This window comes from Sinocyclocheilus anshuiensis, unplaced genomic scaffold (assembly GCF_001515605.1).
Source record: "Sinocyclocheilus anshuiensis isolate Anshui unplaced genomic scaffold, SAMN03320099.WGS_v1.1 scaffold117, whole genome shotgun sequence".
Lineage (NCBI taxonomy): Eukaryota > Metazoa > Chordata > Actinopteri > Cypriniformes > Cyprinidae > Sinocyclocheilus > Sinocyclocheilus anshuiensis.
This window is the reverse complement of record NW_015536624.1, coordinates 703,912-716,721: the sequence shown is the minus strand read 5'-3', so window position 1 is coordinate 716,721 and position 12,810 is coordinate 703,912. Positions and strand designations below refer to the sequence as shown.

Genomic DNA, 12,810 nt, shown 5'->3' with positions numbered 1-12,810 from the left:
TTAAAGAAAAAGTAGTAACAATAACTGTAGTTTCCATCACATTTTAGCAGAAACTGTAGTCACCATGGTAAGTTTTGTTGAGGGGTAAGTGTGCTCTTGTTAAAGTAAAGCGTCTGATAGAGCGAGACGTGAAACACTGATGATGCACAAAACAAACGGCCCATGCAGAACGAGTGAAAGATCATCATTATTACAGCGTGATGAAACATTGCATTCCAGAAAATCAAAAAACAACATCTGACATGATTCTCCGATCCCTGGCAAGTGCTCACGTGTACTTTTGTTCAACAAACAAACATATTTACTGTACCTGCGTTACAAAAATAATACAATTCAAATCGCATCTGAACGGTAACTGGATTTTAAAGGCCACTTTAAGGTACTCGCACTAAATACTGTATTCATGTCTCAAAATATGATATTACATGAGCGTTTGTTGTTTCTGCAACCACTAGATGGCACCACAAAATTCAGTAAAAACCATGACTAGAGGATGATACAGTGGGAGATTTCTGCTGTCGTGCAAACTGGTTGAGCCTGAAGCGTCTCGACCCTGTTCCTGCTTCACCTTTGACCCCAAACTGGTGGCATCCACATCCACTGACGGCAGCGGAGCACGTTTCCAAGAAACTGAATAAGATGCCGTGCACAGTGTCTTGGTTTTTGATGGAGTGGCAACACAACTTGAGCTGGACATCGTCATCGATGTGAGGGTCACTGTTCCTTGGCCATGGCGGTGGCGATGCTGTTGTCATGGCGACCCATCTCCTCCAAGACGGTGGCAAGCTGGTTGAGGTTTCCGGTCGGGAAGTGTTGAGCTTCCCAGAGATCCAGAATCACTCCGGTCGGACTCGTCTTAGTCGCAAAGTAGTTGAGATACCTGCAGGGCAGGTGAGAGGAAACACTCAGTGGTGTAGGACCACAATATATCACCATATACTTATTTGTGTTGGAAATTCAACATTTTTATGCTATTTTAATGTGGCAATGTTTTATTTTTTATTTTTTTGCATAATCTGATTTGAATGTTTTCACTTTTCATTTGGAACTTGGGCACAAACCAGCAGATCAGATTATTCCTAAATATTAATGTAAATTTAATGTATTATATTTGTGAGATTATTTCTTTAATAATAATGCAATAAAAGTGTGATAGGCTTATCGGTGACATGGAAATAAAAAAAAATTCTAAAAACATTTGAACAAATATGTGATCAGCAAAAGATAAAAAAAAACTGTTGTACTCCTAATAAAAATACTTAATATTGGTATCGGTTATTACGGCTATTATTATTAAAAAAAAGTATTATTTAAACATTAAATAATAATAAAAAATATATTACTATTGCACAGTAAATAAAGCGTATTTAATAATAATACTTATTATTATTATTAGTTGTTACTTCTATTATTATTCATAGTATTATTTTAGTTAAATAAAAACAATAATAAATCAATACAAATACTCATATTCCACAGTAAAAACAAACAACAATAATAGTAATTATTATTGTTATTATTATTCAAAATATTTTTGATTTATAGTAATAGTAAGTATTATTCAAAACATTATTTTTATTTCAAATAATACAGTTGTAATAATATTTAAATAATAAAAATTAAATCTAAATCTACTACTGCAAAAATACTATTACAGTGTAAATAAAAGACAAGTATTTAACAACAACAACAATAATAATAATTGATATAACAAAATGAAGTAATAGTAATAATAATAAAATAACAATAAAAATGAAGAATGTTGTTGTTGTTGTTATTATTTGTTTATTTTATATAACAACAGTAAAATTACTACACCAATATTTATGTCTGTCTTCATTTCTTTGCTTTGGAAGTCCATATATATTAATAGCAATAATAACACTAATAATAATAATAATAAAATAATAATCAAAATTAAGAATGTTATTATTATGTCTGTCGTAATTTCTTTGCTTTGAAACGCCATATAGGCTAAAAACCAGAAAGTGTTTTATGTGAATTGAAGGATTTACTCATCAGCCACAACAATGTAATGATCTTGTAATGCAATGTAATGATTTACCGATGTTCTCAGTAAATATTAAATAATTGCAATTACTTTGATTACATTATTCAATAAGAAAACAGCCAGTATTCATGCCTGTCTACAATTGAATTCTATATTTCTGTAAGGTGTGACACCCCTCGTGACGCTTTCTTTGCATCTTTGCGTTACTTCATGTTTTCCCATCATTCTCACATGCACTGTATGTACAGCAAAACGTCAGCAGCTTGACACACTTCCACATCACAAGGTGTATAACATCAGTCAGTCCTACAGATGAACGGAGAAGCTCTCCACGGTCTCCAGCAGAAGGTCTGGAGATCTGCACACTATGACTGATGAAGAACTTTCACAGCCTGTCTTTTCACTTTTAACATCTTCTTTTTTCCCAGGATCCTCCTTGCTTTATCTCTCTACTTCCTGTCCTCTGTGAACTTGAACTCTCTTGTCTTCTGCCTCTTTCATGCCTGCTGGTCCTCAGGTGAACAGTGAGCTCTCTATCCTAAACTCTCTCGTTTGAAATCAGATCTCTCGTTCTAAAAGCGTCCTGCAGTAACACCTCAACAAGAACTCAAACCATAGGGGTCCTGTGCTTTTTTTGCCTTTTCCTCTAATTACGTGGATTGCGGAGGCGCACAGAAACGCTGCTATTTTGAAAAGTTGATGTTCGAGAGAGTGAATATATCTCTTCGTATTCTCCAGGCAGAGCGAAAAGAACAATAGGAAATTTCTCTCTTGCTCTCCTGCTGTTTTTCCCCCGTTAATTGTCTTCAAACTCCCCCATGAGATACATTTAGAGCACATTAGTTTCTCTTCTATCGCTTTTAAAATAAAAACTACACTGCAGTCTCAGCTCATTGATGATAAACAAACGCTCACACTAGGGATGCGCTAAAATGTTGACCTATAATGACAGATGAAAATTACTTATTTTATGGTGATATATTATATTATATTATATTCGTAAAAATCTATGCTGTCAAAAATAATTTTCATTAATTGAAATAAAGCTAAAATAAAATAAAAAAAAAAAAAAATAATTAAATTAAAAATGTTGCCTAACTGAAATAAAACAGCTTTAAGCTGAAATACTAAAATTATTAAAACCACAATGAAATAAAAAAAATAAATGAAAGCTACATAGAAATATAAAACAATATTACTAAAACATATATAATATATTTTATTTTATGAACTTGAAATGGGACTAGATATTATATTTCACTTTTTGAATTTTTTAGCATGTATACAAAAAATGTAAGCTAGACTTTCACGTTCAATTCAATTTAGTCATTAAAAACTTTTCAGCACAAAATTAATATTTTATGAAGTAAAATAAAAACAAATTAAGTAAAATGAGAAAAAAAGCCATATTATTTTCTTTAAAAAACAAACACTTATTTAGCAAGGATGCATTATTAAGCAGCACAACTGTTTTCATAATAATCAGAAATGTTTAGCAAAAATAAAAAAAATAAAAAAATTAATTAAAAATACTAACTGAAATAAAACAGATTTAATGTCAAGTACTAAAATTATTAAAACCGCGATGAAATAAAAAAAAAGAAATTGAAAGCTTCATAGAAATATAAAACAATATTACTAAAACATATATATTTTATGAACTTGAAATGGGACTAGATATTATATTTCACTTTTTGAATTTTTTAGCATGTACATAAAAATGTAAGCTAGACTTTCACGTTCAATTCAATTTAGTAATTAAAAACTTTTCAGCACAAAATTAATATTTTATAAAGTAATGTTACATTAGAAAAAAATCCATAATATTATTTTCTTTAAAAAACATACTTTTATTTATCAAGGATGCATTATTAAGCAGCACAACTGTTTTCATAATAATCAGAAATGTATCTTAAGCAGCAAATCAGCATATTAAAATGGTTTCTGAAGGATCACGTGACACTGAAAACTGGAGTAATGATGCTGAAAATTCAGCTTTGCATCACAGGAATATTCAAATATTCAAATAGAAAATATTAAACAGAAAATTGTAATAATATTTTACATTATTGCTGTTTTTACCGTATTTTTGATCAAATAAATGCAACCTTGGTGAGCAGAAGAGACTTAAAAAATCTTAATGGCATTTAATTATTTACAAACTTCATGGAAACGAAGTGAGAATGCATGCACATACAGTGTTGATGTGTGTGAACGTCACCTGTCCAGGTTGAGTTTGTGTGCCAGTATTCTCCAGTCGTTTCCGCGTGTGTGCGGGACGTCCAGGCTGCTGCACAGTTTACTTCTGATGCTGACCGGGATCCTGAACGCGCTCGGACCCGCAAGAACCGTGATACTGCTGCCTGGATCCATCAGAGACGTGTCGATGCTCTGGACGTCCTGCAGAAAACACATACACTCCATCATACGTTTGTTTATTTAATCTTAATTATGTGTCTGAAGTGAATGTACACAACCACCCTATATTGGCAAAAATCCCCCATAATCCCCATAAATCAGAAATGGTGTCTCAAAATGAGCCATTCAGGAATGTACTCCAAAGTGATGTCACTTTGGAACAAGCCCCGCCCACGACTGGTAACGATCTTTGCTTTATTAGCTTAGCTCCTCCCCTGAGTAAGCTGTACTCAGTCTGCCATGTTTATGTCCTCGTTAGAGCATTTAAACTCAGCAATTAAGAAATTCATTCTTAAAACTACTTGAAGTTATTCAGTCAAGTGCAGTGAGTGCTGTTTGTTTTGTTGTTTGATTCATATTAACAGCACAGACAGCAGCAGGTACTGAATATTACCCTTCTGTCATGCAGATCAAATATTTACATGCGATTTCTTATCAAGCTGTTTACGTTCACAGACATAACTGACTGTTTTTGTCTTCTGTGTACTTAACAGTTTAAGCGCAATAAGACGCGAAAGAGAACTTAAATTAGTACTCGCGCTCAGAACACCATATATCAGACGTTTAAACTGATGCGGCTTTAAAACGCGTGCAAATAATACACTTTTATGATGACGACGAACTGCAATGTAACGTGAGCACAATAAACATGCTTATCTAAAGCAAACAGACGTTTCGTTTTGGTGGCGTATGCAAGGCACGGGCTGTAAAGACTCTCCTGGAAGGGGGCGGGGTACAGCAGCTCATTTGCATTTAAAGATACATGCACAAAACTGGCATGTTTTTCCTTCTGTTAAAAAATGGAATTTTTAGCATGGAATAATAAATGATCTGTGAGGTATTTTGAGCTAAAACTTCACAGACGTCTTGCATCTTGTATATACTACATATTGTAAAAAGAGGCATAATAGGCCCCCTTTAAAGTTAAATAGAAATGACAAAAGCACAAAACAATATCCCCTATCACCTTAGCAATCACTCAGAACGCTATAGATGAAATATAAGTGTTCTTTATTTAAAATAGACATTTAAAATGTAAATGCAATTAGAATCACATGATGGTGAGTGTTTGCTCATTACTTTGACGTAAGTTTCTTAAAAAACAATAATAAACGGAGACTAATTACACATAGTTCTTCTGATCACTAACACACGTCTAACGTCTAAACATGTGTTTCTTCATTTTGAAGCTGCTCATATGTATCTTCATATGTATAAACAGCATCATGCGTCTCAGTCTCCCGCTGAGCTCCACTGCTCTTTTGGCATTTAGAAATGTTCTCACCGAATCAAGGCTGTTTCCCTGCTGGAGATACACTCTGCTTCTTGGAAATAATATCGACTGACATTTCCAATGCATTCAAATCCAAGCTGCAATCTCAATCGTGTGTGAGTGCGTGTGTGTTGAGGAGGCGGTTTAATTAAATCACTCTCGTTGATGATATTATTCGTAAAAAGCAACAGCACCAAATAAAAGCATCTGCTTTTGTACATCCATAAGAACAGAAGCGGAGGATGTGAAGGATGCGCAGCTGCTTTGCATTTGATTGACACAGAAGATTAAAATTCCCACTAAAATGCAACCAAATCACAACATTGAAACAATGCATTAAATTGATCAAAAGTGACAGTAAAGACATTAAAAATGTTACAAAAGATTACATTTCAAATAAATGCTGTTAAAGAATCCTGAACAAAAAAAATATGTATCATGGTTTTCGCAAAAATATTAATAAAAATATGATAAGAAATTTTTCTTGAGCAGCAAATCAGCATATTAGAATGATTTCTGAAGGATCATGTGACACTGAAGACTGGAGTAATGATGCTGAAAATTCAATTTTGAATCACAAAAATAAATTACATTTTTAAATATATTACAATAGAAAACAGCTATTTGAAATTGTAATAATATTTCACAATATTACAGTTTTTACTGTATTTTTGAGTAAAAGCACAAAACAACATGACTAAAATTTTGTTTTAGTAATGTTGAAACTAAATAAAAAAACTAAAAAAAACTTAAAACCACCCTAATCACCCTCAACACTTAGTACCAGTATTGTTAATGTATTGTTAACTATGATAATAATTAAATATTAAAATCATTTTCATTAATTAAAATAAAGCTTAAATAAAGTATAAATACTATGAAAATGAAAAATGTTGCCTTGGCAAGTAACTAAAATAAAATAAATGAAAGTTATTAAATTGTTAAAACTAAAACTGAAAAAAAGAAAGCTAAATAGAAATATAAAACAATATTACTAAACTTAACTTTAAATAAAAAAATATATAATAACAATTTCAAAATATTAAGAAATGCTACAATAGTGTAAAAATAATACAGAAATAACACTGTGAAAAACTTTAAAAGAAAAATACTTTAAAAATCCCCAAACTTTTGAACGGTTAGATGAAATAAGAAAAGCCACGGATGGAAATGACATAAGACAACTAGAATACTGAAACCAGGTTTTAAAATTCTATTTAATTATTATTATTATTATTATTATACAACTTTAATTTCTCCTGAAAATGATCACAAAATTATGTGCAAAGCTACAACATACAAAACCATCTGATGAAAACCAACGCTCCACAGAATCTTCCTCATTTAAAGGGGTGGTTGATTGCGATTTCACTTTTTTAACGTTAGTTAGTGCGTAATGTTCTGGGTTCTTACACCTTTTCCAAATTCAAGGACAATATCTATTGTAACATTTTAAACCATAAAATGACTTCAATAAACAGGATTTGCAGTTCAAATACAGGTTTTCACAAATAGAAAGAGTTGTATAAAGTGACAAACCAAAAAACATTGACAAACCTCAGCCTTAAAAATATGTTTTTAAAAAAACAAAGAAGGAACGAGTCAAAAGTATAAAGAATTTTCAGAGGATGAATTTGCATTTTCAATAAGCCTGTCTGCTGTTTTTGTTCCGAACAAAGAGCTAATGTGCCTTCAAAAATCTAAAAAAAACAAATTTAGACAGTAAGATGTGTGTGCTTTAAATTAAAAATATTCTTTACACTTTTGACTCATCTGTTTTCTTTTCTTTTTTTCTTAAAGGGGTCATATGATGTTTTTTTAAAGAAGAAAGAAATTATTTTGTGTATTTGGTGTAACAGAATATGTTGACATGCTTACTTTAGTCTTTGCAACTTCAGGGATCTTATCTATGCACAGTCAGCTTGTAACACTCCAAAGAGAAAGGAAAACTTGAAATCGCATCATATGACCCCTTTAAAAATAGCTTAAAGGCTAAAATGTGATGTTCTGTCTGCCACTAGGAGGCGCTTTTGGAACTGCATGAATACAGCTGTTTCCCCGGTAACGGCTGCACACAAAGCAGCGCTGGCTCACAAACACTACTTTATCAGACATTATGCTGTACGTCGGTGAGATGAAATGATAATGCCATTGAAACTTCTCTCAAGGCAGTCGGTTCACTTCAGAGATGCATTATTATAAAAACACCCGCACTGCATTTCGACTTTGAAATGTTAATTTTATTATTTCACTTTAATCGCGACAGTCTTTAACATGTAGTTTAACTGACCATGGGCATTTTTGCTTACCTTTTACACGGCTTGAAAGCGCAGACTCTCCCATAAAAAAGCAGACTTTACAAGAGACTTTACATTATTTTAACCATAATATGTATTTGTCGTTTTCAAGCCAACGCTGACTGAAGCAGCAACCTCCTGACATGTTTTATCTCCCGCTCCGCTCCATAAGAGGGCGCGCGTCAATAAAGACAGACAGATCACACTATAGCCACACGCGCGAGTCGAGCCGAGCTGTTTCTTCGTTTTATGCAAAAAGCATTTTGTCTAGAAAGTGAACTAACGTTATTCAGTAATAAAGCAAATTATTATAAAACCAATGCAATTGCAATTTCAAGCAGTTTCAAGCACTTTATCCAAAATTCAAGCACTTTTCACACCTTGAAAACTCTACGTTAAAATTCAAGCATTTTCAAGGATTTCAAGCACCCGTACGAACCCTGAATATTGCTGTTTGAGCATAAACAATATCTGCAAAGTTATGACGCTGAAAGTTCAATGCAAACGGAGATATTAGCCTTTTAAAATGATGGCAGTTTAATGCCTACAAAAATGGCTGGTAGGGATTACAACGAGCCACATCCCGGGTTGGTGACATCACAAACCCCGAGATTTACATAAACCCCATCTGCTTTAGAGAAGAGGAAGAGTTGTTGCCATGCCATCAAAACTCGAGGTGCACGCAAAAATATATTCATATATGAATCACGATTCTGTCTTCTAACGATTCTAATGGATTCACAAGTTTCAAAATCAATGTTCTAAAGCAGCGGTTATTAATCCTGTTCCTCGAGTACCCTGCTCTGCACACGCTCTGCATCTCTCTCTCTCTCAGATCATCATCTTGTCACAGCTCCATCAATGATAGTAGTAGAGATTCATTTGGAGCCAGAGTCTGCGCAGTAGTGTCGTGAGGTGGAGCCGCAGAATCAAAGTCCCGCCCAAACTCCCGTAGATCCAATCAACCATAACGACACGCCCCGTTTTTATAGCATCAAATTACTAGCTAAAATCAAACTTATTACAAAAATGAACAATTTAACATATATCAGCATGATAACAACTACCTTAAATGACCAAAAACCATCTTTCGGAAAATTCTATTGGAAGTGTAATTTATTTTTTTATTTTGACTCAAGTCCCATTCGTTTACATGGAGAGGGCGGGGTTTATGACCTGTACTGCAGCCAGCCACCAGGGGGCGATCAAAGAGCCCGCAGCTTCACTTTTCAGGACGTGTGAGGCACACCTGAGACAGACAGACATTTTTCACATAGCTACAAGAAGCGCACACGGTTGCCATGGTAGCGAGAAATACTTGCTGGCAAACACTTCTTACTGTTACAAAAATGTTACAATGCAATCATGTATTCTGCTGTATTACAGCTATAAAACCATATATCAGAGGCTAACATAAGCAGTAGCATTTACAAATAACAGTGTATCTAAAAGTATGAGACAACAACAAACAAAAAAACATACCATTCTGAAATGTCCTGTATTGAGCCGTGTGCTTGCACAGATCCTCTTCACTAATATTCTCTGGGTCTCAATCGGGCTCAAACTGATAAGCAATATTGACGACGCCATTGTTTACAATACAACCGGAGCACATTCTGAGGTGAGGGGGCGTGACGTTTCTGAACGCGCACTAGAGGCGGTTTAGTGAATCACAACACACTGGGCTAGCTGACCAATCTGAACCCATTGCGTATTTCTGAGGGAGGGGCTTCATAAAAGCAGGAAATCATCAGCGCATTTCTCAGAGAAGGGACAGAGCGGTGTGGAATAAAGGTAAATTATGTGAAAAATAATGCGCTTTTTAAAAAAAAATGAGGCATTAACACGTTAGACTGCATCCCATAAACACAATCAAGCCTAGAAAAAAACCAGTCAACCACCCCTTTAAACATTGTTGCACAAGTGTATCAAAATGAGCATCTTTGATCAATAAATGCACTCAATCTATTTTTACCAGTATGAAATGACTGAAAACAGTCCCTGAAGAGGCCGAACATCAGTCAGACAGAGGCGCTTCGCAGCCCAGAAGGACTCAATTCATTGCAACGCATCCATCTATAATGTTAACGAATCTGTGCTGTTCTTAATTAGACACATTGATTAAAGCCCAGGAGCAGCGGAGAGAGAAAAACACAGCGGCTCTGTGAAAACCCTTTGTGATGTATAGACAGTCGTGTGAGGGTGTTAAGAGTAGCTGAAGCTCTTGAACAGCCTCTTCTCCAGAGACGCAAGCGCATGGGAACTGAAGGAAGACAGCTGATGGAGAGCACGGAGCCGTTACAAACCCTAGTGAGCTGCTTAACTAGATAGTATCCCAGAATTCTATCCCAGAAGTTGACCAGATTTCTGAAACTGAAACCAGGGATATTTCTATTTGAGTGGTCAAAATATCATTGAAATCTCTCTCTCTCTCTCTCTCTCTCTCTTTGATCTTTTTTGTTCTTTGAACAAAAAAGCAGGGTGAATATATCTGTAATGTTTTTTAAATGTTGTGGGTTCCCTATTCTATTAATATAATTATGATGATGTTTAGTTGGATTGTTATGATTGTTTCAGTTTTGATTTTGATCTAGTTTTAATACAATTCACCAAAAATCACACTATGAAAATAGTTAATAGTAATCATGGTCAATAGCAAGCAGTTCAAAAAATTTTATACAATAACAAAATATTATATCAAAATTAAACATATTTTTAACATTTCCTGTTTGTAACTGTATTTAATGTATTAATTTTCCCAAACAGATGACAACTTTAGTAACTTTGTGTGTGTGTGTGTGTGTGTGTGTGTGTGTGCTAGGAAATTACTCTCACTATCCTATCTTACTAGCTTTAATTAGGCGAAATAACTATGTTGCATTTTTATTTTCAAAATGAGCCTAAGAAGCATAATAATAAGCATAATTAGGAATAGTAAAGATACATTTCCAAAAGTATAAACATAAAACAACATTTGGAAAGTTGCAATTAGTGTATACTCAGTTTATGAAAATGAAAATGTTAAATACTGTAAAAAATGTACAAATATTTGTTAAGTACAATTTTATTTATCATATGTTCTCACATTCATAATTTTATTTTTGTAATGTGTTTTTGTAAAGTCATAATTTTGTTATAATACTGTTTTGATCTGTAGCTATTTGCTATAGTTACTATTTGTCTCATAGTGTACTATTGTATTTAAAAACTTAAACTTAAAAAATTGTCAACACAACATTCCTGCACCCTATTCAAGCCCTGTTGTAAAGCACATACAAACATTATTTTAATTTAACATAAATAGTTAATGTTACTGGCTTAAAAGCATAACAATAGCTGTTTCCATCACCTTGTTTTTATGCACATTTTGAAGTATCGCATCAGAAATGAATGATGGAAACGGCAAATTTTGAATAAAAATCCCTTAATTCGCAAAAACATTTTTTGAATTGTGCGAAAAAGGGTTAATGCGAATAAAAGGAGATGGAAACGCTTTTGCCGAGTAAATTCCTCCATGCGCATTAAAAAAGTCATGTGACTGCGCTATGGGACGGCAAAACCTAACCAGTGGACCAATCTCGTTCCTCAGCATCTGAAATGGTATGGTCATTTAGAAAATTTCCGAGCAAATTCTGTCATCAATGTATTTCTATATAATTGCCCCCCAGAACTGTTACACAACTGCGTTCCCAAACAGCAGCATCCACCTCCGAAAGCACTGACCGCATTTATTTTTTTTCGTCTGCTCGCTCTGAGGTGCAAGTAATTTATTATTATTTAAAATTATTATATTCAGGGGTTTCTCCTACTTTTCATAGTGATATATAGCCTAGCGCCAGTTCTACCAGGAAGTGACGATTTTGTTCTCTTTGACTCGTTGGATGGAAACGGTGCTTATTCGCAAATGTTTTATGCAATATTTCAATTTTGCTCATAAGTTAAATTCGCAACTTTGGATGGAAACACGGCTAATGTGAATCTTTTGATAATTGATGATAATAGCGCTCTACTCTCATCCAGGTTACGTTCGTCAAGTATTGGTGCACGACCAAGTCAACAGTGTAGCTCGCAGCGCCCTCTGTTGGTAAAAGTAATCACTACACGATTGCTCCGATGACCAGCGGGTTACTGTATGGTCTGGCTTTTTTGCAATGTATTTTTGAACCTGCTCTACGGGGACGTCTGGTCACCCTATTCCAGAATGCACTGCAACAAGCTAGCAAAGTAAGCTTGGAAGTAAATTCACGGAAGGAATTCATTACCTGCGAGAGAGATTGAGGCATCACAGCTTTAAAGACGAGTGTGTGTTTTCATTCTGAGCAAATATCAAGCATCTAAAAACGTCTGAGTGGGACAGCAGAGAGCGAGAGAGAGCGCGTTACTGTACCTCGCTCAGGGTGGTGTAGAGCTGGAAGATCTGACCTTCTCCCTCCACTTGTCTGATGCACAGCTTGCAGCACAGCTCGCACACACTCACGCTCTGACGCTCCAGGGCAAAGGAGCAATGCAACCCGCTCTGACGCTCCAGAGTAAAGGAGCAATGCAGCCGACGCACCGATCCACTCCACACCTGAGAGAAAGACAGCTCCTGCACGGACACACAGACAGACACTTTACCTGACGTCTGTTCAGAATTCATAATAATAATAATAATAATAATAATAATAATAAGTTAAATAGCATTAAATCATCTTATATTAAATGTTATATTAAATTACTTAATCATTAAAATTTAAATAAAATAATGAACAATTATTACAAATATTAAAAATGAAGTAATATTAAATTACTTTATATTAAATTTAATTGTA

General features: G+C 34.4%; 1 protein-coding gene across 1 annotated transcript in view; it reads right to left on the bottom strand.

Moving 5' to 3' along the window:
* Positions 1-12,810, bottom strand: part of LOC107704840 (netrin receptor UNC5C-like) — an 89,788-nt gene continuing 76,978 nt past the window's right edge. Inside the window, exons 15-17 of the mRNA XM_016507865.1 lie at positions 12,387-12,587; positions 4,233-4,411; positions 1-880 (exon numbers count right to left, since the gene is read on the bottom strand). Of these exons, the coding sequence (XP_016363351.1) occupies positions 715-880; positions 4,233-4,411; positions 12,387-12,587 (546 nt within the window). The 3' untranslated portion in view covers positions 1-714. The remainder of the gene's footprint in view (positions 881-4,232; positions 4,412-12,386; positions 12,588-12,810) is intronic.